Source organism: Convolutriloba macropyga, chromosome 4 (genome assembly GCF_964194025.1).
Source record: "Convolutriloba macropyga chromosome 4, txConMacr16.3, whole genome shotgun sequence".
Taxonomy (NCBI): domain Eukaryota; kingdom Metazoa; phylum Xenacoelomorpha; order Acoela; family Convolutidae; genus Convolutriloba; species Convolutriloba macropyga.
This window is the reverse complement of record NC_134471.1, coordinates 20,677,579-20,705,510: the sequence shown is the minus strand read 5'-3', so window position 1 is coordinate 20,705,510 and position 27,932 is coordinate 20,677,579. Positions and strand designations below refer to the sequence as shown.

General features: G+C 33.7%; 1 protein-coding gene across 1 annotated transcript in view; it reads right to left on the bottom strand.

Moving 5' to 3' along the window:
- The window catches only part of LOC142338018 (uncharacterized), a 100,791-nt gene that overhangs the window by 43,168 nt on the left and 29,691 nt on the right, over window positions 1-27,932 (bottom strand). Inside the window, exons 12-17 of the mRNA XM_075387652.1 lie at window positions 27,672-27,708; window positions 26,706-26,807; window positions 20,980-21,330; window positions 20,503-20,658; window positions 17,136-17,351; window positions 1,430-1,586 (exon numbers count right to left, since the gene is read on the bottom strand). Of these exons, the coding sequence (XP_075243767.1) occupies window positions 1,430-1,586; window positions 17,136-17,351; window positions 20,503-20,658; window positions 20,980-21,330; window positions 26,706-26,807; window positions 27,672-27,708 (1,019 nt within the window). The remainder of the gene's footprint in view (window positions 1-1,429; window positions 1,587-17,135; window positions 17,352-20,502; window positions 20,659-20,979; window positions 21,331-26,705; window positions 26,808-27,671; window positions 27,709-27,932) is intronic.

Here is a 27,932-nt window from a genome sequence, read left to right as displayed (position 1 = left end):
AGTAACCAAACTACATAAAACTGCTCTCAGCACTGCAATTTTGAAGTCAGGTGAAAATTTGGTGAGGTGCAGAAAAGTCCAGAGACCAAAAGAAATGATAGGAGAGGGTGCGATAGGAGAGGAGGAATGAAAGAGAGGAGTCAAATCACATAGTTTTTGCTCTCCATACATCAGAGATATATTTCATCAATATTTTGGTGAATTGGATAAATAGGGTTTAGTACAGCTCTTAGAAAAGTGCTCAGAGGCTTAATAGATTCGAGTTTTACGAATTTATTCCATTCATCAAGAAAGAAAATTCAAAATATGGTTGGTCAGACAAAAACGTGATTCCATGAAGAATTTCATAAGAAAGATCAACAGAGCTAAAAACAAATTTCAACAAACATTATTTCAATTAAAAAGATTTTTTTTTCGAATCACTTTCTTAAATCACTTGCGGTTTTTTCACAAAATTATTTTGAGAAAATAACAACACAATTTGATTCGGATTATTTTGACCATTGAAGATTAATCAGGACAATGAAGTATTTTTACGTTGGTCTACCATGACCTCGCCAATACCATTCTGAAACAAATTTTACTGAGGTTTTGCAGCCATAATTTAATCTATAAGATTTTGTTGCTAGTTAATCAAACAAAACTATCAGGCACGCACTGATTTTGTAGTCTCACTAATCTCTCTTATTAAATTGGTGAAAATCAAGCAGCAAAAGAAGACGACATTCAGAATGATTTTCATTGTTCGACAAAGTGTAACAACGGAAAAAAAAATACAACAACATTTTGCTAGCAACAAACAATAAAATCTTAAAGGTATTACCCTATTCTAAGAACAATAAATATTACCGCTTAACAGTAACTTAGTAACCTTCAAATGTTTCTGTTTTTGGGAAGGAAACGAAAAGCAAAACATGCCAATATGCAGTTCTTCCATGTTTCCAAACCATGTTTAAATTTTGCTTTGATACCTTTTTGTGTTGCTTAGTTTTTTTGAGTTCTCTGAGGGTTATTTTTATTCTTTTTTTTATTTTTACGTTTTTTCTCACGGTAAAACGTAATTTTTGCCCTCAGGGGAAGTTTTTAAATCAGAGTTCAGTTTGTTTTTTAAGGCTCAAATTATTAGTTCTTAGAATGTTAAAAATAGAAATTTCGTAATTTATTGTGAGGCTTAAAGTTATAAATAGATTTATCTTCAGTTTTAACGCAGTTGGAGTGTAATTGAGGATAGTTGATTTTCAGCTTAACTTTTGAAGTACTCTTTGAATTGAGTTTGATGTGTTCCAACCAAGCGGAGAAAAAGTATAATCGCAAATGTATAATTGAATAATTGCATAATTCCTATATACAACACCAGACGAAATTTTACATGACCGAAGAATCGTCTAGAATCCAATTGCACTTTGAATATCATTTTAGTTTTACCAACATTTTGGCCGAGACATTGAGTTGGTGTGCATCCTGATCCAGTGAAGTTACAGACACGATGAAGTGGTCAAAGTATCCCACATTAGGAGGTGACCAGGACACCCTGATTGACGTCTCATCCACAAAATACGCAGCCAGGTTCTCAACTGGCTCAGGTGCTAAAAATAGAATATATGAGGTATTAATGATCAAAATTTCTTCCAGGCTGCCCACCCTTGCCCGGGTCGCCACTTCCTAGTAGTCATACAAGGGTCATATATGATGTCATACAAATCGTAACCTATTTCCTAGTACGATCGTTGTATGACTACTAGGAAATCATATATGATCCTTGTATGAAATCAATGAAATCATAAATGATAAGTAATACTGCTCGTAGATCGCAAGCATTCGAAAACCCATAGCTGACCCATTTAAACCACTGCGAGCCGTCCTATGACTTATGAAATCATTTATGATCCTTGTATGACTACTAAGAAATCATATATGATCCTTGTATGACTACTAGGAAATCATATATGATCCTTGTATGACTACTAGGAAATCATATATGATCCTTGTATGACTACTAGGAAACCATATATGATCCTTGTACGAATACTAGGAAATCATATATGACCTAGTATGATTACAAAGAAAATTTTTTTGTTCTTATAGAATGGCTGCAATGATCCAGTTTTTTTGGTATCAGGACGTTTTATTAGGACAGTATATTAGGACATAATAAATTAAGCTTATTAGTGTAAAGTTTGATATTTTGTTTGATCCTTGTATGACTACTAGGAAATCATACAAATCAAATATGACCTAGCATGATTACTAGGAATCATATATGACCTATTATGGCTACTAAGAAATTTGTATGAAGAGCAACCCGGGTGACGAAACTTCGAAAACTTAAGAATTATACAGTGCCGAACAAAAATTTACGATACTTTGTACGGAGTTGTCTAAAGCGGTACTATGTTTTCTACGGTACCGTAGCCAAACTTTGTAATTAGCAATTTCTAAAGATACCCTTTTCTCCTTCGAGTTACTTTTTCATTACTTTTTGACACTGGGTAATAACTTCTCACAAACTTCAAAAATACAAAACAGCACGCCACCGTATAACGCCGTACCAAGTATTGTAAGATTTCCAAACAAAGGTTCTTTTTTCAACGTTTTTATAGTTTTCAACTAACTACAACGGTTACAAAACGTTACCTCGAAACAGTTCGAAATTACAAAAGGTAGAACGGCGCCACATAAGGCCATATCAGGTTTTGTAAGTCTCCGAGGGTTTGTTTTTCTTAGATAATTAAATCTCTAGGTACCCTAGATCTAATATCTTTTTTTCACAATATTTGGAAGAGTTGTACTGATTCCTCCAAAATAGAGCTTCTCATGTCTTGCAAAATATCGCCAAGTTGAGTTTACTGCGGTCTTTTGACGTTGGAAACTTGTCAGCTATCACTAGTAGACGTATCCTATTGGAAACCAAAATCATATTTCAGGTAGAGCGGGCAATAGTTGAAGGACGCCTCTCTCTCTGAATCAAAAACGACTTCTCCCATAAGTTTTCAATTTTTCAAGATAATGGGGATCTGAGAAATATCTGTGTTTTTGAAGTTTCTTTAGTTCCCTATTTGGTACCACCCGGGCCGAGGTGTCAACGCTAAAAAACGAAAAATTATGTAAGATTGGCGTTGAATGCGTAGAATTTATGTAAGATCTACGCTTAAGCGTAGATCTTACTTAAATTCAACGCATTCAACGCTAATCTTACATAATTTTTCGTTAAATTTTGGCGTAGATCTTACATATTTAGCGTTGAATTTTAGCGTAGATCTTACATATTTAGCGTTGAATTTAGCGTAGATCTTACATAAATTCAACGCATTCAACGCTAATCTTACATAATTTCGCGTTGAATTTTGGCGTAGATCTTACATATTTAGCGTTGAATTTTAGCGTAGATCTTACATAAATTCAACGCTTTCAACGCTAATCTTACATAATTTTGCGTTGAATTTTGGCGTAGATCTTACATAATTAGCGTTGAATTTTAGCGTAGATCTTACATATTTAGCGTTGAATTTAGCGTAGATCTTACTTAAATTCAACGCATTCGACGCCAATCTTACATAATTTTGCGTTGAATTTTGGTGTAGATCTTACATATTTAGCGTTGAATTTTAGCGTAGATCTTACATATTTAGCGTTGAATTTAGCGTAGATCTTACATATTTAGCGTTGAATTTAGCGTAGATCTTACATAAATTCAACGCATTCAACGCTAATCTTACATAATTTCGCGTTGAATTTTGGCGTAGATCTTACATATTTAGCGTTGAATTTTATCGTAGATCTTACATAAATTCAACGCTTTCAACGCTAATCTTACATAATTTTGCGTCGAATTTTGGCGTAGATCTTACATAATTAGCGTTGAATTTTAGCGTAGATCTTACATATTTAGCGTTGAATTTAGCGTAGATCTTACTTAAATTCAACGCATTCGACGCCAATCTTACATAATTTTGCGTTGAATTTTGGTGTAGATCTTACATATTTAGCGTTGAATTTTAGCGTAGATCTTACATATTTAGCGTTGAATTTAGCGTAGATCTTACATAAAATCAACGCTTTCAACGCCAATCTTATATATTTTGCGTTGAAATTTGGCGTAGATCTTACATATTTAGCGTTGAATTTTAGCGTAGATGTTACATATTTAGCGTTGAATTTAGCGTAGATCTTACATAATTTCAGCGCATTCAACGCCAATCTTACATATTTTGGGTTGAAATTATGCGTAGATCTTACATATTTAGCGTTGAATTTAGCGTAGATCTTACATAAATTCAATGCATTCAACGCTAATCTTACATAATTTCGCGTTGAATTTTGGCGTAGATCTTACATAATTAGCGTTGAATTTTAGCGTAGATCTTACATAAATTCAACGCATTCAACGCTAATCTTACATAATTTTGCGTTGAATTTTGGCGTAGATCTTACATATTTAGCGTTGAATTTTAGCGTAGATCTTACATATTTAGCGTTGAATTTAGCGTAGATCTTACATCATTTCAACGCATTCAACGCCAATCTTACATATTTTGGGTTGAAATTTTGCGTAGATCTTACATATTTAGCGTTGAATTTTAGCGTAGATCTTACATATTTAGCGTTGAATTTAGCGTAGATCTTACATAAATTGAATGCATTCAACGCTAATCTTACATAATTTTGCGTTGAATTTTGGCGTAGATCTTACATAATTAGCGTTAAATTTTAGCGTAGATCTTACATATTTAGCGTTGAATTTAGCGTAGATCTTACTTAAATTCAACGCTTTCAACGCTAATCTTACATAATTTTGCGTTGAATTTTGGCGTAGATCTTACATAATTAGCGTTGAATTTTAGCGTAGATCTTACATATTTAGCGTTGAATTTAGCGTAGATCTTACTTAAATTCAACGCATTCGACGCCAATCTTACATAATTTTGCGTTGAATTTTGGTGTAGATCTTACATAATTAGCGTTGAATTTTAGCGTAGATCTTACATATTTAGCGTTGAATTTAGCGTAGATCTTACTTAAATTCAGCGCATTCTACGCCAATCTTACATAATTTTGCGTTAAATTTTGGTGTAGATCTTACATATTTAGCGTTGAATTTTAGCGTAGATCTTACATATTTAGCGTTGAATTTAGCGTAGATCTTACATCATTTCAACGCATTCAACGCCAATCTTACATATTTTGGGTTGAAATTTTGCGTAGATCTTACATATTTAGCGTTGAATTTTAGCGTAGATCTTACATGTTTAGCGTTGAATTTAGCGTAGATCTTACATAAATTCAACGCATTCAACGCTAATCTTACATAATTTCGCGTTGAATTTTGGCGTAGACCTTACATATTTAGCGTTGAATTTTAGCGTAGATCTTACATAAATTCAACGCTTTCAACGCTAATCTTACATAATTTTGCGTTGAATTTTGGCGTAGATCTTACATAATTAGCGTTGAATTTTAGCGTAGATCTTACATATTTAGCGTTGAATTTAGCGTAGATCTTACTTAAATTCAACGCATTCGACGCCAATCTTACATAATTTTGCGTTAAATTTTGGTGTAGATCTTACATATTTAGCGTTGAATTTTAGCGTAGATCTTACATATTTAGCGTTGAATTTACCGTAGATCTTACATCATTTCAACGCATTCAACGCCAATCTTACATATTTTGGGTTGAAATTTTGCGTAGATCTTACATATTTAGCGTTGAATTTTAGCGTAGATCTTACATATTTAGCGTTGAATTTAGCGTAGATCTTACTTAAATTCAACGCATTCGACGCCAATCTTACATAATTTTGCGTTAAATTTTGGTGTAGATCTTACATATTTAGCGTTGAATTTAGCGTAGATCTTACATAAATTCAACGCATTCAACGCTAATCTTACATAATTTCGCGTTGAATTTTGGCGTAGACCTTACATATTTAGCGTTGAATTTTAGCGTAGATCTTACATAAATTCAACGCTTTCAACGCTAATCTTACATAATTTTGCGTTGAATTTTGGCGTAGATCTTACATAATTAGCGTTGAATTTTAGCGTAGATCTTACATATTTAGCGTTGAATTTAGCGTAGATCTTACTTAAATTCAACGCATTCGACGCCAATCTTACATAATTTTGCGTTAAATTTTGGTGTAGATCTTACATATTTAGCGTTGAATTTTAGCGTAGATCTTACATATTTAGCGTTGAATTTACCGTAGATCTTACATCATTTCAACGCATTCAACGCCAATCTTACATATTTTGGGTTGAAATTTTGCGTAGATCTTACATATTTAGCGTTGAATTTTAGCGTAGATCTTACATATTTAGCGTTGAATTTAGCGTAGATCTTACATAAATTCAACGCATTCAACGCTAATCTTACATAATTTCGCGTTGAATTTTGGCGTAGATCTTACATATTTAGCGTTGAATTTTAGCGTAGATCTTACATAAATTCAACGCTTTCAACGCTAATCTTACATAATTTTGCGTTGAATTTTGGCGTAGATCTTACATAATTAGCGTTGAATTTTAGCGTAGATCTTACATATTTAGCGTTGAATTTAGCGTAGATCTTACTTAAATTCAACGCATTCGACGCCAATCTTACATAATTTTGCGTTGAATTTTGGTGTAGATCTTACATATTTAGCGTTGAATTTTAGCGTAGATCTTACATATTTAGCGTTGAATTTAGCGTAGATCTTACATAAAATCAACGCATTCAACGCCAATCTTATATATTTTGCGTTGAAATTTGGCGTAGATCTTACATATTTAGCGTTGAATTTTAGCGTAGATGTTACATATTTAGCGTTGAATTTAGCGTAGATCTTACATAATTTCAACGCATTCAACGCCAATCTTACATATTTTGGGTTGAAATTTTGCGTAGATCTTACATATTTAGCGTTGAATTTAGCGTAGATCTTACATAAATTCAATGCATTCAACGCTAATCTTACATATTTTCGCGTTGAATTTTGGCGTAGGTCTTACATATTTAGCGTTGAATTTTAGCGTAGATCTTACATAAATTCAACGCATTCAACGCTAATCTTACATAATTTTGCGTTGAATTTTTGCGTAGATCTTACATATTTAGCGTTGAATTTTAGCGTAGATCTTACATATTTAGCGTTGAATTTAGCGTAGATCTTACTTAAATTCAACGCATTCTACGCCAATCTTACATAATTTTGCGTTAAATTTTGGTGTAGATCTTACATATTTAGCGTTGAATTTTAGCGTAGATCTTACATATTTAGCGTTGAATTTAGCGTAGATCTTACATCATTTCAACGCATTCAACGCCAATCTTACATTTTTCGGGTTGAAATTTTGCGTAGATCTTACATATTTAGCGTTGAATTTTAGCGTAGATCTTACATATTTAGCGTTGAATTTAGCGTAGATCTTACATAAATTCAACGCATTCAACGCCAAGCTTATGTATTTTGCGTTGAAAATTGGCGTAGATCTTACATATTTAGCGTTGAATTTTAGCATAGATCTTACATATTTAGCGTTGAATTTAGCGTAGATCTTACATAAATTCAACTCATTGAACGCCAATCTTACATATTTTTGCGTAGAGTTTTGGCGTAGATCTTACATATTTAGCGTTGAATTTTAGCGTAGATCTTACATATTTAGCGTTGAATTTAGCGTAGATCTTACTTAAATTCAACGCATTCTACGCCAATCTTACATAATTTTGCGTTAAATTTTGGTGTAGATCTTACATATTTAGCGTTGAATTTTAGCGTAGATCTTACATATTTAGCGTTGAATTTAGCGTAGATCTTACATCATTTCAACGCATTCAACGCCAATCTTACATTTTTTGGGTTGAAATTTTGCGTAGATCTTACATATTTAGCGTTGAATTTTAGCGTAGATCTTACATATTTAGCGTTGAATTTAGCGTAGATCTTACATAAATTCAACGCATTCAACGCCAAGCTTATGTATTTTGCGTTGAAAATTGGCGTAGATCTTACATATTTAGCGTTGAATTTTAGCATAGATCTTACATATTTAGCGTTGAATTTAGCGTAGATCTTACATAAATTCAACTCATTGAACGCCAATCTTACATATTTTTGCGTAGAGTTTTGGCGTAGATCTTACAAAATTGAGGTTGAACTTTTTGAATTCCGTTTCAGACCACTTTATGATTTCAAAAGTTTTTCAAGTTTTTTTTCAAAAAGTCAATTTTTTCACTGTTTCGATCCCTATACTTCACAGGTGAGAAAAGAAAAGTCAGCAAAAAAACCACTTTTTTGTGCTCTTTCATAGTGCAAAATCCATTTGAGATCATTTTACGATTTCAAAATTTTTCCAAGTTTTTTTTTTCGAAAAATCAACTTTTTACTGTTTCGACCCATATGCTGCAAAGGTGAGAAACGTGAAGTCAGAGAAAAATCATTTTTAATGCTCTTTTATAGTGCAAAATTCAATTGAGACCGTTTTACGATTTCAAATTTTTCAAGTTTTTTTCAAAAAGTCAATTTTTTAACTGCTTCGACCCTATACTGCACAGGTGAGAAAAATCACTTTTTAGTGATCTTTCAAAGTGCAAAATCCGTTTCAGACCATTTTACGATTTCAATTTTTTTTCAAGTTTTTTTCCGAAAAATTAATTTTTTCACTATTTCGAACCCTATACTCCTAAGGTGAGAAACAAGAAGTCAGAAAAAATCTTTTTTAGTGCTCTTTTATAGTGCAAAATCCAATTCAGACCATTTGATGATTTCAAATTTTTCAAGTTTTTTTCGAAAAATTAATTTTCGACCCCTATACTGCACAATTGAGAAAAATGAAGTCAGCAAAAAATAACCATTTGCTCTCTTACGGTGCAAAAACCATTTCGGACCATTTTAGGAATTCAAAATTTTTTCAAAACTTAAAAAAATTTTAAATTTTTCCCAGTACTTCTCACATGATAAATGCGTTGAATACGTTGAAATTATGTAAGAGCTCGGCTAAATTCAAAGAAAAATATGTAACGTCTAGGCTAAATTCAACGAAATATATGCAAGTTCTACGCTTAATTCAATGCAATATATGTAAGATCTACGCTAAAATCAACGCAAAATATGTAAGATCTACGCTAATTTCAACGCAAAATATGTAAGATCTACGCTTTATAAGGATTGCGGCTCTTAAGGAAACCAAGGTACGGTGGCGCAATGGTAGAAGAGGCGACAAGTAAACAGGAGGTCAGTGGTTCGAGTCCCATACCCAGAGTTCTACGCGTTGATTTTTTGTAAGATCAACGCTAAATTCAACGCAAAAATATGTAAGATCTACGCTAAATTCAACGCTAAATATGTAAGATCAACGCTAAATTCAACGCAAAAATATGTAAGATCTACGCTAAATTCAACGCTAATTATGTAAGATCTACGCTAAATTCTACGCTAAATATGTAAGATCTACGCTAAATTCAACGCTAAATATGTAAGATCAGCGGCAACTAGCGTTGACAAGTTGGAAAATTCACCGCCATTTCTTACATAATTTTGCGTTGAATGCGTTGAATTTTTGTCTTTAAATTCAACGCATTCAACGCAAAATTATGTAAGAAAATTGCGGTGAATTTTCCGACTTGTCAACGCTAGTTGCCGCTGATCTTACATAATTTTGGCCAAATTCCTCGGCCCGGGCAATTATATACATTGTGATTCATATTGGCAATTCTGTCTGAATGGGAAATTTTCAAATATTACGTATTCAAAGAAGAGCTGATTATGCGGTACATAGAGATCTGTTTAGTTTCCTAGGTACAATACATTAAAGCTGTCGTTTAAAATAATCCCTATTAACTACCTACGAGACTCGTGCTTGATGAGATTAAATGATAAAACGAAAAGGTACAGCAAACACCCTCAGAAATCAGAAATCCACGAAAAATTTTGTAAACAAATAGTGTTGAAGTCATGAAAACACCAGTAATTAAATCAAAATTTTATTAAGTTCATTTGCAACCAAAGAGACGTTTCATAATTGATATTGAGTGACAAAACAGAAGAAATAAAATTGATAAAGTTTTTGTTGATCGATTCAAGTGATATGTATTAAGTTCATAGCACTCAAGAGAAAAAGCACTGAAAGCAGAAAAAGAATTTGTGCCACTTAAACAAATCGCTGTCAAAAAACCCGAAAATTTGCTTATGTACCAATTTATTTCTCCACTTTACCGGTAATTTGGAAAAAAGCAGGCTTCGAACCTTCTAGCTCTCTCTCTCTCTCTCCAATTACTACTACAGCGTGATCAAAATCACCACTCCAATTTTATTTTCAAATGACGTGAAAAAGCCTAAAAAGTGTGAAGAGACCTTGAAATAGACAAAACATCAAATTAACCTAAATTTTTTGGAGTGTAAGAGAGATCACTTATATTAACACATATGACAGCAAAACAACTTGAATAAAAGCATTTTTCGAACATCGTTTTCCATTTGTCTTTAATAAATTAGCAGGAGAAATTTAACGCCACCAAAACCAATTTGATTTTTCGCTAAACTTCGTGCATAGGAGTGATGATAATCGTCAGCGAATTTCGAATTCCAGAAATCATCACTAGACCATATAAACTAAGAATTCATTTTTAAAACATATTTGAAGAAAAAAAGGAATCAAATAGGTAATAAAAACTGTCGAACTACCCCAATTGAACGGGAAATAATATCCAGAAGAATTGTTGTTAGAAATAAACGGTTTTACTGCTCTGCCATCAAAATACAGTAAAAAAATTCAAACCGTTAAATCAGTTCCTTTTCACTTCACTTCCAGTTTTGAGATGACCAATATCATCAATCCGAATCAACACCAAAAGAAGAAAAAATGTTCAAATAGTTCTTAATAAAATCAGTGCCCATTTATCCATAAAATTCACAGTCAAAGACAAATTCTTTTAATTAGAATATTGTTCTTTTAAATTCTAATGTGTAAACCTTTGAAAATAATAATTCCTACTTTTGAAAAAATGACAATCTAATACATTTTTAAACACAGAGATTTTTTTTAGTTTCCTTGATGCAATACATTAAACTCATCGTTTAAAAAATACCTATGAACAACCTACGAGACCCGTGCTTGATGAGATTAAATGATAAACCAAAAAAGTACAGCAGACACCCCCAGAACTAAAAAGGCGGCGAAAAAATTTGTAAGAAGTAGTGTTGAAGTCATGAAAACCACCAGTAAATAAATCGAAATTTTTATTAAGTTCATTTGCAACTAATGAGAAGTGTCATAAATGACATTGAGTGACAAAACAGAAGAAATAAAATGGATAAAGTTTTTGTTGATCAATTCAAGTGATTTTTTTTAAATTAATTGCACTCAAGAGAAAAAACACTGAAAGCAGAAAGTGCTTTGTGCCACTTAAACAAATCGCTGTAAAAAAACCCGTAAATTTGCTTATGTACCAATTTCTTTCTCCACTTTACAGGTAAGTTGAAAAACAATCAGGCTTCGAACCTTCTAGCTCTCTCTCTCTCTCTCTCTCTCTGCATTTACTACTACAGCGTGATCAAAATTACCACTCCAATTTGATTTCCGAATGACGTGAAAAAGCCTTAATAAGTGTGAAGAGACCTTAAAGTAGACAAAACATCAAATTAACCTAAATTTTTTGGACTGTAAGAAAGATCACTTATATTAACACATATGACAGCAAAACAAATCGAATAAAAACATTGTTCGAACATCGTTTTCCATTTGTCTTTAATAAATTAGCAGAAGAAATTTAACGCCACCAAAACCAATTTAATTGTTCCCTTCAGTTCTTGTCAGGGATTTTTGACTTCTAGAAATCATCACCAGACCATAAATATATTAAGAGTTAATTTTCAAGACATATTTGAGGAAAAAAGGGATCAAATAGGTCATAAAAACCGTCGAATTACCCCAATTGAACGGGAAATAATATCGAGAAGAACTGTTCTTAAAAAACAATTTTCCTGCTCTGTCTTCCAATTACAGTAGAAATTTCAAATCGCTAAAGCAGTTCCTTTTCACTTCACTTCCAGTATTGAGATGATCAATATCATCAATCCAAATCAACATCAAGAGAAGAATAATTGTTCAAATAGATCTTAATAAAATTAGTGCCCACATATCAATAAAATTCACAGTCAGAGACAATTTGTTTTAATTATCATATTGCTCATTTAAATTGTAATGTTTATATTTTTGAAAATAATAAACCCTACTTTTGAAAAAAATGAAAATCTAAAACATTTTTAAACACAGATCTTTTTTAGTTTCCTTGATAGAATACATTAAAGTCATCGTTTAAAAAAATCCCTATTAACAACCTCGGAGACATGTGCTTTATGAGATTAAATGATAATACGAAAAGGTACAGCAAACACCCACAGAACTCAGAAGTCCACGAAGATACTGTAAACAAATAGTTTGGAAGTTATGAAAACCATCAGTAATTAAATCGAAATTTTTAATAAGTTCGTTAGCAACCAAAGAGAATTGTCATAATTGATATAGAGTGACAAAAAAAGAAAAAAAGATAAAATTCTAGTTGCTCGATTCAAGACATAAGTTTTAAGTTCATAGCACTCAAGGGAAAAAATACTGAAAGCAGAAAGTGAATTTGTGCTACTTAAACAAATCGCTGTAAAAAAACCGACAATTTGCCTATGAACCAATTTCTTACTCCGCTTTACAGGTATGTTAAAAAACAATCACGCCTCGAATCTCCTAGCTCTCTCTCTCTCTCTCTCTCTCTCTCTCTCTCTATCTCTCTTCCTCTTTCTCTCTCTATATGCTACTACAGCTTGATGAAAATTACCACTCCAATTTGGTTCTCAAATGACGTGAAAAAACCTAAATAAGTGTAAAACATCAAAATAACCTAAATAATTTGGCGTGTAAGAAAGAGAGCATTTATATTAACACATATGACAGCAAAACGAATGGAAGAAGAGCATTGTTCGAACATCGTTTTCCATTTGTCTTTAATAAATAGGCATGAGAAATTAAACGCCACCAAAACCGATTTGATTTTTCGCTTCATTTCTTGCACAGGTATGAAAATAATTGTCAGCGAGTTTTGATCGTCACTAGACCCTTAGAAACTAAAAGTTGAATTTTAGGACATATTTAGGGAAAAAATGGATCAAATAGATCATAAAAACAGTCGAACTACCCCAATTGAACGGGAAAATTTACCGAGAAGAATTGTTTTTCAAAAAACAGTTTTACTGCTCTGATTTCAAATTACAGTAAAAAACTCACAACACCAACCAAGTTCCTTTTCACTTCACTTCCAGCTTAGAGATGATGAATATCATTAATCCGAATCAACATCAAAAGAAGATTGAATGTTGAAATAGATCTTAATAAAATCAGTGCCCATTTAATCAGTTTTTGAAAAAAACACTAACATTTTTTTAAACATAGAGATCTTTTTTAGTTTCCTAGGTACAATGTTAAAACTTTTTTAAACTTAGGCACACGCTGGAACTAATTCTCAAATCTGAACTGCGTCGGGTCAATTGGAAGACAAATTTTAAACATGGAGGCTCGGTAATCTGCGTTTGCACATAAAGTTCCGACCCCGCTCATCCAAATTTTTGGCATAATTGTCTATCAAATGAGGAACAGATAGAAAACACGAAAATTCAAGTATTTTTCAAAGTAAAAGTGTATGAACAAAAGTCGCCTCCGACGCAAATATTTTATTGGAGTAAAAAATGCCGCATTAGATTGATGAGATCAGTTATTATTAAGAAAGCAAGTCAAGACGAACAACCAAAATCAAACAGCAATAACAACAAATAATAATTACATCCAAAAATTTATGTCGATTTGAAAAAAAACTTACTAACAAGCTCAAAATAGCGTCGGATAAAACTGAAAAAAATACAAAAAAATTATACTTCACCAGAAAACATATGGTACCACTCTATAAGAAGGCTCGGTGACAATTAGACAAAAAAGAAAAAGAACAGCAAAGAAAAAGATTGGCTTATATTTTTAAAAACATATAATTTCAGAGAAAGGAAAACCTTTAGATGGCAATTGAAAACGTCCAATTTGTTTATGATCAACCAAAACTCTATGGAAGGGCATTAAGATCTGTCATTAATAAACTTTTTATGCGTTTACAAAAAGAACAACAAAGAGAGGCAAAAAAAATTCATCTAAAACTTACGAGAAAACGCTGTCGAAGCCGAAAGGCCATACGTGGCCCCTCAAAATATGCCTCAATGAGCCTTCATCTAGCACTTAAATTGTGGTATAGGCCCTCTCTTTATTGAGAATAGGTAACAAGTAGACCAAAAATGAAAGAAAAGGCCAAAATAATTAACACTTCTGTTCTTTTTCGAAAACAATTATTTTCAAAGTCATGAAAGCCGTTAGCTACAAAATGAAATTATTAAATAGGTTCGTCTATTCGTCCAAAGCGTTTGAGACCCGTAAATATTGAGAATTTCTCTTAGCTCTACAAAAAAGACGTTAAAAATAGACAAAAGACAAAAATTAGTTTACTTTTTCTGCGAAAAACACGTGCCGAAGCCAGGAAATTCATAATGAGTTCTTAAAAAAACATTAGATTTTGTACACTTGCATCATCTCTTGACAACAATAATGTCATATGTGACCTGTAATTAACGAGGCTAAGTAACAAATAGACAAAAAAGCACGATAATGCGAAGTTAAACAGCGTTAAAAGAGGTTTTTTATTTTTGAAAACAAATGTTTTCAAAGTCATGAAAGCCATCAGCTATCTACTCAAATTAGAATAAAGACTCATTTAGTTCTTCATAAAATGCCAATGAGAGCTGTCATTATCCAGGTGATTTCATACGACCAAATGACACATTTAAAACGACAGTTAAAGACGATTGCAAAAACTCAATTATATTCTTCGAGAAAGGGTTGTCAAAGCCGTTAAAACCATAATCTATGCCTTTCCGGACTTTTAAATAATCAATTGTTCCCTAATTTGAACACCAATAATGTAATAAGTGAACTGTCAATAGTGTGATAATGTGACAAAATGAGAAAAAAACATGAGAAACAGGTCAATACCTAAAAACAAAAAGAATTGAAACCTAGTAGTATCAAAGCCAGAAACCATAACTTAACGCTAAAAACCGCAAAAAAGATAAGATCAAAGATAAATGCTGCGTTTTTGATAATCATAGAGTGAAATTAGCAAAAAACGGCAAATTTTTGGTTCTAGACTACTCTCAATGGAATTGGAAATAAAACTAGCTCTCTGTATAGTTTACAAATAATGTGTTTTTGTTGTTTTTGGGTTGTGTACTTTCGGCAAATTTAATCAAGGTGGACTAAAAAGCTTGTTTCGGGCAATTTTTGCTGAAAAAAGCTGAATTTTGAAAAACTTAGCCAAAATTTCAGCCAGAAAAATTAAATCAAAACAGTCAACAGTACCATTTTTGATTCTAAAAATAAAATCAACAGTACAATTTTTAACGTTTTTTCATAATTTTTAACAAAATCGACGAAATTTTATGGCAAAATTCCGGAAAATGTGAATAAAAACAACGGAAATCCGCCTATTTTTCACAAAACTTCAAAACTCCTTAACTCCCTGTAAAATACAAAATTCATTCAGAATTCCTTTTGATTCCATGTTCTACGTTGGAGGGGCTTTTTATTGATACCACACACAAATGTGTACGATGAATGTATCGATCGGTCAAAATTGTCTGAACAAAAAAACAACTTGAGTATATAGTTCCTACCACCCTTAAGAGGGGTCAGAACAAATATAAGCGCTCTGCGTTAATAATAAATCAAATTAAATGAAAAAATTTTAATCGAATAAAGAAGGTTGTCAAACAAAATCTGCAATTCGTTCTGGATGCTTAAAAAATGAAATTTAGAGCTCCAAAAAGGCGAACTTCCATCCCAAAATAGCAAGCTAAAGTATTGACAACATTTTCTACGATAAATTTCAACGGTCAACAATTTCTTTGGCAACGTCTTCACAGGAATTCAGAGCAAAATTAAAACCACAGCTTAAACAATGATTTTTTGTGAGATGACTCGGCTAGAATTTTGCGTAGAATCGAGATTAGATGGTTGTCCTGTGAAAATCTGGTAAACTTTGTTGTTTCTTACAAGACAACGCAACTTCAGTCAGATTCCTACAAAATGCAAAAATAACGAAATAATAACGCAACAAGAATAACAAGTTTTTACAAAAACCATTTGTCAGCCAGATTCCTGCAACATGATCAGTTTCTTCCAGGTTTCTAGAAAGTAAAAAAATGTATGCTTCAATTTTGAAAATTAGTCTAGGCTTGAGATTTTCGCAGAATCTTTTTTCCGTACCGGTTTAGTCATTGTCTGACACCATGACTCTAATTGAGCTTCTGAGCTAATCTCGTAACTTGTATTACGTAGAGACTAGAATGGCGTATTGCTCCAAGAGAACTGCTCACCGACTAGAAATTCCCCCAAGGCTATGCCGATTTCACCCGTTTTTGAGGACCAAAAAATTGAACGGTCGGAAGACGAAAACTATCAGACAAAGAGTCGGCAGAACGAAAAGTTTCAGAAAAAGACAATCAGTACTAATATAGTTGACACAGACTTCATTTGAGATTTTACAAGGCCACCATTTTCTGGCAGATCCTGTTGGATATTTTTCTGCTGTATTCTGCAAGATAAACAGCTTCGCGAGATTATCATTTTTCTCCCTAGTTTTGAGAGATAATATTTTTCTGCAGGAACCTGAGAGATTCCTACAAGATATACACCGTTTATCAACTATGGTAGAAAGGAAGTTTTTCGAAAACTCACAAATATTGTCACAAGTTACGATTGAAATTGCTGAGATGCCACAATAAAAACGGAGGTTTCAAAATCTTGAGATGTAAGATTTCTTTGGTTTCAAACTGGACATAAGATCGCTTGCTCCCTTAGGCCGGAGGAAACGAAGCTTTCTTAGGTTCCAAAATAGAAAAATATCGAACGTTTCCTACCATTAGGGCCGATTGTATCACTGAAACCAAACATTGCAAAGCTGTTTAATTTGGGAACCAAAAACCCAGGGAACTCTTACAACTGATCTGCTGTTTTTTGTTAGGTGTTTTGGATTAAGGTCTTCAACAGATAATTAATATAATAATTACTTTCATAACGGGCTACTCTAGTGTGTTCAGACTCTGATACTCCAGTTGAAGAGTAAATCTCAATAGTGCAACTGATTCCTGGTTCTCTCTGATCAGAGCTGATTACTTCGCTGTCCAGTGAATTCCCACTATCCACACATTCAAACACTCGACACTCAGTCACATTTTGAGACGCCAGTTGTTCTTCCATTACTGTGATCAAGAGAGCACCATCACCTGAGAAATTAACAAAATCTGATCAACCCGCTGCCAGGTTCAATAAGGTTCAATAAATCAACACACAACTTTCGCACAATGGAGAGACCTCAAGTATACGATACCCTTTCGATCGTCTGTCGCTACATTTTTGTAGATGTTAATGGAAATAAAATTTGTTGCTTACCAATATAAATCGCGCTCATTGGACTCTGCTTCAATGTATATTTAGTTTGATCGATTATGTCAGCTTTGCTTTGATATCTCATTTTTGTTTTTTTTGACAAGAAAACTACATTTTGTTGTTCACAAACAGAGTACATTTTATATCCGTGTCTATTGTCCCACAGTAGTTAAGTATTTCGTTAAATTCTGACAAAGGTTAAATTCTGATTTTGAACTTAAGTGAACCATGTGTTCCGATGCAGTCGTGTCGGATTTTATTACCTAATTAGGCACGAACGAACGTTAATCAAATTTTATTTTGGCAAAGGGAACATTAAGTAAAAGCTGTTTAAAAGTTGCTTTTCATTTTTTGTTTTTCAAAATTTTAGTTATGCTCCTAGATTGTCATGCTTAATAATCTCTTTGAACATATGATATAAGGTGTCCCTCTTTTTCAGCCCTATTCATTTAACCCCCTATCATTTAACCCCGATTTGTTCAACCCTGCATCATTCAACCTCTCTATCTTTTAATCATTTCACCCCGATTTTTTATCTTTTTATAAAATCAGGATTATTAAATTAGCAATATAATCATTTGGCCATGCCTCGCGGGCCATGGCTATGTCTCAGTGGCCCGTGTGACTTGATATGAAACTATCACAACCGAAAGTGGGATTGATTTATCCACTTAATTATGACAAAACACTCCTTTAATGTTGACTGCTAATTGGCGGGATGAAATGATAGATGGGTGAAATGATAGAGTGGTTAAATGAAAGAGGGGTGATTAAATCGGGTTTAAATGATAGGGGGTCAAATAAATAGAGATGAAGAGAAGTAGAACCAAGATATAACTTGTTACATTTATCATAATCATGTAGAAATCATATATGTAACATGTTATTGGCTCTCGGCATGATATTTCAATAACCACTGATCTTACGGAAAAACAAAGAAATGAAGTTTGCAATCAGACAGTAAACAATTTTATCAAATTCAATCCAAAAATTAAATAAACTAGTCAACAAGGCACTTCGATATAAAAGGAGGCTCAAATTTGGTTAAAATTCGTCAATTTTGCATTTGAACGTTTTGCTGCAGTTGAGGGAAGATTGCTACACATGGTGGTTAGCAGTTCATCTTACGGCTTCGACGGGCTTTCACGGAAAAGTTGGGCAGTAAAACATCTTTGTTTTGTACGAAATACAGTTCATCAACCCAATTAAAGCTGATAAATGATATAATTCAAAGTTAAAATTTTTTAGACTACAGATTTGTAACATACATTGAATTTAATATTGAAATTGAAAGGGCCGCTTTGTCTGATGACAGCTGATAACAATTACGAAAGCAAGTGTTAACTAAAGTAGATGATTGAAAAAATCGTGTTAATAGAGAAATCAGTTTTAGTGTTACAAGATTAATGTATTGTACGATACGCTTTTTTATTATATTGTGTGGCCGAAATGTTCTTTGAACTAAAAAAATCATGATGCCAAAATCAAATTAAAAAACTATTCAAAAAAGTTCCTGAAGACCTCGGGACATGAGTACAAGTGTACTAGGGCCAATTTAACTGTTAGTGAAGATCTGAGTGATAGTCCTCTAACCAAAGCTAATCGAGTTTGAGGAAAACAGACGAAAATAATATAAAAGTCATGATTTTATCTTTACCGCAAAATTTTGTATTTAGATTCCACATCAAGCAGAAGTGAACTGCAGTTATATTTCTCAGTGGATTTTAATTGCAAGTGTCTTCTACAATTTTTGAGATGCATCCCACGCGCTCATCAAAACGAAAAAAAATTACAGCAAAAAGACTTAGGACGTCGGAAACGAATCAAAGAGTTCTCATATTGGCTGAAATGTTTCTTTAACATCAAAAAATATCAAATACGATATTAATTAAAAATCGCCTTTTGCATTTCACTTTTTGGATTTCTTTTACTTTTTGTGCTTTTTGAATTTTGCAATTAATGTACTTAATTTAGTGTTTTTTGTTACCCTACTAATTAGAGTCGGCACCAATGTTTTTTTCTATATAGAACTTAATGCTCTAACGCGAAAATGTTGACTTAATGATTTAACTTGCTCTCTTCGTATGTAGAGCAAAGCAAAGTACGCCAACAATTTTTAAAATTCTAGTATATGAAACTATCAAAACCGAACACGGGTTTATGTTATGGACTTAAATTTGACAAAATATGCATTTAATCTCTCAAAAACTCTTTTCAAAGTCATTCAACCTCTCAAAAACTCTTTTCAAATTCAAAAAGTCAGTCAATGAACGCAGCGCATGAACAGAAAACTTCTCTTGCTGAGAAAACGTTAGTTCACACGCCAATTTTACTCCCATTCACTTTTAGGTAAAAAAACCGCCTGAACAAATAGTATTTCCGGTTAAAAAAACAAGAAAACCAATACTCCTCTTTGAGTCATAAAAATCCAAGAGCATCGCAATATAGTTCCGCTCAGCTTACAGCTTTGCAACTAAAATAATGAAGATTTGTCAGTTACGGATTTTTAATGAACTTTCGCATGGAATCTGCGCGTAAAAATTTGCAATGAAAGTCCACAGTTGCATTTGTGAGCTCGTTTTTTTTGTGAGCTCCGAAAAACTAAAGTGAGCTAACGTGAACTCATGGTAGTAGTCAAGAACTATCGTGTTGAGATCAAATCGGTCTTTGTCTCCAAAAATGAGCAGTGTTTCGAAATAGCAAGAAATTTTGTGCCTTTTCGAGTAAATAATTTGCGCGGAACAGAAATGTGTGTTAAAAAAGGGGAAATCCAAATATAAATTGGCATTTACTTTGTTAACTAATGGTACCCATTAAAAGGTTAGAATAAATATAAATGGTATGTGATTCAACAGTTGGCTAAAATGCTATATCAGAGAGTATTTTTCTCATAGTAACTTCTCATTGAACATTAATTAGAAAGCGACTGACTTCTATTGAGTTTCTTTTTTTGACAATTTTCTTTATTTTAGGTTGTTTCAATCTTACTTTGAATAATGACTGCTATCGTAGCAATGCAGGTGACGTCGACATGAATGATTTCAGCTGCAGTATCAGCCGTCAGCTCCAAATGTAGTTCAATCCCTTCATTTGAATCCTCACTCAAAGACAGATTGTTGCTATGCTCCGTTATTTGCACTGGAACTAAAAAACACTTCAGTTCTAACACTGCAAAATGCATCAGTCACCAGATGTAGGAATTTTGCCAAAATCTCCTTTCCCCGGCAAAAAATTTTGGGGCACTGAGGCCAGTTTTTATAATTTCCTCTCCAAATCTTATCCAAAACTTTCTCTCCAAAAATGTTGCAATTCTAATATGCACAAATTGACGAAACATTTACCTGTAGTTAGGCAATACGGGACTATTTAAATGTTTTAGAATGCATTTACCATCTAAAAATTACCCTAAAATTTTGAGTTTCGATTATTTTCAAAGACCATAAATTGATGTAAGACTTTTCATACCAGTTGGAGCGCAGATGGTAAGAGTAGAGTTCACATTGACTTGATTGGTGCAATTGTCAATCGGAGCCACTTCGAAGCAATAAAACAGCCCGGAGTCCAAATTGCCCACAGTGAAAGAGTTGGCAACATCAATTGTTTCTGTTGACGTTCTGTTGCGTATCTCTTCCTCTGTCCAGAAAAGTGTGACGTAATCCAGTTCATTAATGGCTTGGCTAATTTGAAGTTGTTCAGTTGTGCAGTTCTGTAGCTCACTGTTGCTGTTTGGATCCTTCGTGGGTTCGAAAGGGTCCAAGTTTAATTGAGCTGAGGTTGTCGTCATGTCAGAAGCAAACACATTCTGCGGTGAATCAGCTGAATAGGAAAAACTGATTTGACTTAAAAGTCTTCCAAAATATTTGGATTTTAAAGCTTGGTGTCAAGTTATTCCCCTTTCCAATACAAAACTTGCTTGATAGTATAGAACCCGAATTTAACCTGGCGAAACACCTTCTGAGATAGAATTTAACATTGCAACAATCTTCATTACGTGGCCAATTTCCTAACCTGGGCCGAGTTTTGGTCAAAAAATAATGTAAATAAATATTAGATCAAAATAAAGATTAGCGGTGAATAGCGGTGAAAAAAACTATTTCACCGCAAAGCGCCCGCATCATTTAGCGCTGAATGCGGTAAATTTTTGTATGATTTGCGGTTTTTAGCGGTGAAATTTATTTTTCACCGCAACCACCGGATTTCTTACAAAAAAGAAACTGCCAAATACTGGTTCAAACTCCTCGCCTACTGCATGTCAACAACTTCTTATTCCACTGCGCCGTCTGTTAAAAAAACTTCAACGATATTTCCTGTGAATTTAAGATAAGCATTGCAATTAGCGGTGAATATTTGTAAGGTTTGCGATTTTAGCGGTGAAAACTTTTTCACAGCATTCCGCAAGTAGCGGTGAAAATTTTTTCCACCTGATTCTGCTTATAGAGCTGAAATTTTGTTTTCACCGCATTCTGTGGTAGCGGTGAAAAATTTTCTTTCGCCGCTTAAAAAAATTCACGGCTTAAAACGCAACCCTTACATCTTTTAGCGATTTTTAGCGTTAACACATTGAACCGGAGAAGACATAATTCGCCGTAGGCATACATTTTAACGACGTAGCAGTAAATTGACGTACTAAAGTAAAATAAGTTTGAAAAAATTAAAAAAAGATAACTGTATGAGTTCAACTAAACTAAATTTGACATAGCAAAATTCCAGGTTAAATATTTTTATCACTTCTGGTTAGGCATCGAGGGCCCTGGTCATGACCATGCCTCACCGGCCCATGGGAGTTGAGATGAATCTATTGCAACCGAATGTGAGATCTGTTCCCCCAAAACAAAATACAATTTTTTTCACTTTCGGCTTAACGGGATTTTTGAGTACATTTACGTTAACTCATAACCTATTTCGCAATATGGAGAATTGGATTACGATTGACAAGCAAAAAAATATCTATACCATGATACGTCTGTCAATTTCACTAGCACCTTGCATTTTGCCGCTTGTATTCCCCAATGAAGGTTAACCATTTCTACAATTTTGAGCATGCAATTAGATCAAATTATTAATGCCCGAATACATTAAGATCAAAACATTAATGCCCGGGTCGTTTGAGACCCAATTCAATGACCTACTTGTTCTTGTGGGCAAAAGGAGGGTCACTCCGAAAACTGCTGAATGTCCGCTCAATCCACAATAAGTATCGAATCTGAACTAATCACTGATTAAGATTTATTTGATTTCGGTCTATCTGACACAATCTTAATTATGTGGAAATGAGTTACATACGCATGGAAAAAAGTTCAATTGCGAAATTCAACATTGGCCAGATAATACTAATAGAAATTGACTTTGAGGAAACAGGCAGATTCAGAACAATGGAAACCAAATTTTATTTGTCAAAATTATTGTTATTCATTACAAATAGGCTAAAAGCCGGAGAACATAGCTAGGAAATTCAACTAGGATCATTCAACTGCCACGGTCAAGTGTTGATATTGAAATGTGTGGTTACATAAAATAAGATATTTATTGTTTTCTATTTGAGATGTCTTAGTTTAAAAAACTTCTTATTCCACCGCGCCATCTGTTTCAAACTTCAAAGATATTTCCTCTGAATTTCAGATAGGCATTGCAATTAGCGGAGAATATTTGTTCACCGCATTCTGCTGTTAATGGTAAAGTTTTTTCTTCCTGATTCTGCTGATAGCGCTGAAATTTTGTTTTCACCGCATTCTGTGGTAGCGGTGAAAAATTTTCTTTCGCCGCTTAAAAAACTTCACGGCTTAAAACGCAACCCTTCCATCTTTCAGTGATTTTTAGCGGTAACACATTGAACCGGAGAAGGCATATTTCGACGTAGGCATACATTTTGACGACGCAGCATTAAATTGACGTACTAAAGTATAATAGGCTGAAAAATTTTTAAAACACGATATCTGTATGCGTTCAATTAACCTAAATTTGACATAGTATAATATTAGCTTATATATTTTTTTCACTTCTGGTTAGGCATCGAGGGCCCTGGTCATGACCATGCCTCACCAACCCATGGGACTTGAGATGAATCTATTGCAACCGAATGTGAGATCTGTTCCCCCAAAACAAAATACAATTTTTTTCACTTTCGGCTTTACGGGATTTTTGAGTACATTTACGTTAACTCATAACCTATTTCGCAACATGGAGAATTGGATTACGATTGACAAGCAAAAAAATATCTATACCTTGATACGTCTGTCAATTTCACTAGCACCTTGCATTTTGCCGCTTGTATTCCCCAATGAAGGTTAACCATTTCTACAATTTTGAGCATGCAATTAGATCAAATTATTAATGCCCGAATACATTAAGATCAAAACATTAATGCCCGGGTCGTTTGAGACCCAATTCAATGACTTACTTGTTCTTGTGGGCAAAAGGAGGGTCACTCCGAAAACTGCTGAATGTCCGCTCAATCCACAATAAGTATCGAATCTGAACTAATCACTGATTAAGATTTATTTCATTTCGGTCTATCTGACACAATCTTAATTATATGGAAATGAGTTACATACGCATGGAAAAAAGTTCAATCGCGAAATTCAACATTGGCCAGATAATACTAATAGAAATTGACTTTGAGGAAACAGGCAGATTCAGAACAATGGAAACCAAATTTTATTTGTCAAAATTAATTTTATTCCTTACAAATAGGCTATAAGCCGGAGAATTTAGCTAGAAAATTCAACTAGGATCATTCAACTGCCACGGTCAAGTGTTGATATTGAAATGTGTGGTTACATAAAATAAGATATTTATTGTTTTCTATTTGAGATGTCTTAGTTTAAAAAACTTCTTATTCCACCGCGCCATCTGTTTCAAACTTCAAAGATATTTCCTCTGAATTTCAGATAGGTATTGCAATTAGCGGAGAATATTTGTTCACCGCACTCTGCTGTTAATGGTAAAGTTTTTTCTTCCTGATTCTGCTGATAGCGCTGAAATTTTGTTTTCACCGCATTCTGTGGTAGCGGTGAAAAATTTTCTTTCGCCGCTTAAAAAACTTCACGGCTTAAAACGCAACCCTTCCATCTTTCAGTGATTTTTAGCGGTAACACATTGAACCGGAGAAGGCATATTTCGACGTAGGCATACATTTTGACGACGTAGCATTAAATTGACGTACTAAAGTAGGCTGAAAAATTTTTAAAACACGATATCTGTATGCGATCAATTAACCTAAATTTGACATAGTATAATATTAGCTTATATATTTTTTTCACTTCTGGTTAGGCATCGAGGTCCCTGGTCATGACCATGCCTCACCGGCCCATGGGACTTGAGATGAATCTATTGCAACCGAATGTGAGATCTGTTCCCCCAAAACAAAATACAATTTTTTTCACTTTCGGCTTAACGGGATTTTTGAGTACATTTACGTTAACTCATAACCTATTTCGCAACATGGAGAATTGGATTACGATTGACAAGCAAAAAAATATCTATACCTTGATACGTCTGCCAAGTCAACTAGCACCTTGCAATTTGCTCCTTGTATTCCCCAGTGAATGTTAAAAATTTCTAAAATTTTGGGCATGCAATTAGATTAAAACATTAATGCCCGAATACAATTTGTAATCAATTGAGACCATATTCAAAGACTTATTTGTTCTTGTGATCAAGAATAGGGTCAACCGGAAAACTGCTGAATGTCCGCTCAAATCCACAATAGGGAAATTAGTTACACACGCATGGTAAAAAAGTTCAATTGCGAAATTCGACATTAGCCACATAATACTGGTGAAAATTGACTTTGAAGAAACAGGGAGCTTCAGAACAATGGAAATCAAAATTAATTTTATTTAGTACAAATGTTTTTCAAAATTAATTTTATTTATTACAAATAAGCTAAACGCCGAAGAATGTAGCTAGGAAAATCAACTAGGATCATTCAACTGCCACGCTCAAGTGTTGACATCGAAAGGGGTGTGGCAACATAAAACAAGATATATTGTTTTCTATTTGACATGTCTTGGTTTAAACAAACTAGTAACTGCACTTAAGAGATTTTAGCAAGCAACAGCGAGAAAGCAAATTTAGTCACAACTTAGTTTGCTGGAATTGTTTCTGAAAGAGAAGTGGCCCATAGGTATGGTCGCCTCCATCCCTATAGAAATAACCTCAACGATTAAGAAAGCCAGACGATCAAGGAAAGACGACGCAATAAATATGCGGTATATTTGGTTTCGCACGTCAAAAGTAATCGGTTTGTTCGGTTTATTCTGTATGCTCAGTATCGAATGTAAGAGTTTGTTGGAATGTTTGGTCTCATTGTTTCGATTTTTTCAGTTTCTTAGATTCGGTTTCGAATGTAAGATAATTGTCCATTTAATCAATACAAAACTTCGATTTCTTTTTTTCATAATGTAGTAATTTTGATTATAAAGTTAAATGTCTTGATAATTTTTTCAAATGTTCCTCTTGGAGATAATTTCATCGAAAAAGAGTAAGAATTGATCGAATTTCTTCTAAAGCTCATTTATAAAACTAGTTGATCAAATATATATTTTTTTGTTTTTAAGGTTAAATTTTAAGAGATTTCGTGAAGATTGATAGCAATTCAGTTCATTTAAATCACACTCATTGAGTTTTGATTTGATTGTGAGAAAGCAAGTGTTCAAGTAATTTTCAACTTTTTCCTGTGGTTTGAAACGGACTATTCCGAGAATTTCTTTCGAAAACCAAACATAAAAATGATTCCTTGCGTTTGAAACCAAATATACCGAATCTAAAAATCGAACATACCGAATCTATTGAAAGTACGAAGTTAAAGAAACCAAACAAACCGACGATATTTTACGTTTAAAACCAAACATACCGATGATACCTTACGTTCGAAAAAAGTAAAAATGAACATGTCGACGATGCCAAGGAAAAACGCAGACGATTTTCTTACGTTTACAAACAACAATTTCTGAACTGAGGAATCTTCAGACCTCTTGTCCGCTATTAATTTGCGTTTGAGACCCTTGTCCGTTACACTTTGAGACTCTGGCCCCTTTGTCCGCGACCCAAGTGGACTTGATTAGAGCAAGTCTGCCCAGTCTGAACACAGTTGACCGGGACCTAAGTCGGTCCGATCAGAGCGGTCATGGGTCAAGGATCTCAACCTGGGATAGTAACCTTGGTATCTGTAGAAAATTGTTCTTGCTTACTCATTGTGAATGTGATGACTTGTTCACTCTGTCTGCCAAAACTGTTCATCACTATCTTCACATTGTAATCGTTGCCAGCTGTCAAATTGGTTGCGCTGTATTCTAAAATAGAAATCAAAGTGGACTCGGAAGAACTTTTTCTTAACTCATAAAACAGATTTCCTTGTACCGATCAGGTTGATATACAACTTTTGAATTGAAATATTGAAAGAATTGAAATATCACGATTCAGTGCTGATTTACTGTGCCAATATGATCAGCGTAATTGGGACAATTAACGTAAATGTAAAGGATAACTAGGGATCGATGATAAAACAATTTTTGCTTTCGTGAGTGCCGTGGTCGCCAACGTAGAAATTTCCATGATTTCAAAGTTCATTACAGGGTCATATATTCCTGTCAATCATACGTGCTAGTAATTGTTTCATATGAATTCCGGTTGTCATACAAGTTCATAGATGATTTCTTGGCAATCGCACAGAAACACCCGGACTTGAGTCTCAGAGCATTTCAGCGCTGAACCAGCACATTTCAAGCGTAAAAAAAATTAATTCAGTTCTGAAACATTGCATCCCCGGAGTACTTTAAGCTTCATTATGTGCAGTTTTTCTTCATTATGATTATATTAAGTCAAAGAAGTTGCCCGGACTAATTTTATCCTGTTTACTCTGAAAATTTCTCATACCTCAAATTTAAGTCTGAGCAGAATAGTATCATTGTTTTGTAGCTTATAACTGGTAATTACAATAGTAGTATGTATACATAAATTTTATACATAAACTATTTTGTAGGCAATTGCCATGAAGCCCATTTATCTTAGTGGTTACGACTTGCTACGCAAATTGAATGTTACAAGTATACAAAGGCGGGAGTTGGAGTCGCAAAAAAAGCAAACCTTGTTGGCGGGAGCTAAGCTGAACATATTACTTTTCATGCCGTAAATTTTACCCAAAAGTCAAGACTGACCAGTGTACATTGTGACATGATCATAGTACTGGCCATCCTAACAAACAGAATGTATCTAGACTGATTCAGCGCTGACTTGCTCTGCCACCAACCTCCGGGCAAACAAAAATTTACCAAACAAAATCGAAAAATTTTCGGGAAGAAAACAAAAAGTATCTGAGAATTCATACAAGGTCATATATTCCACATAAAACTTTGGTTAGTGACACAAGTTCTCCTATTAGGTGGTCAGAGGACATTTAAATCTATCGCATTTGAAGT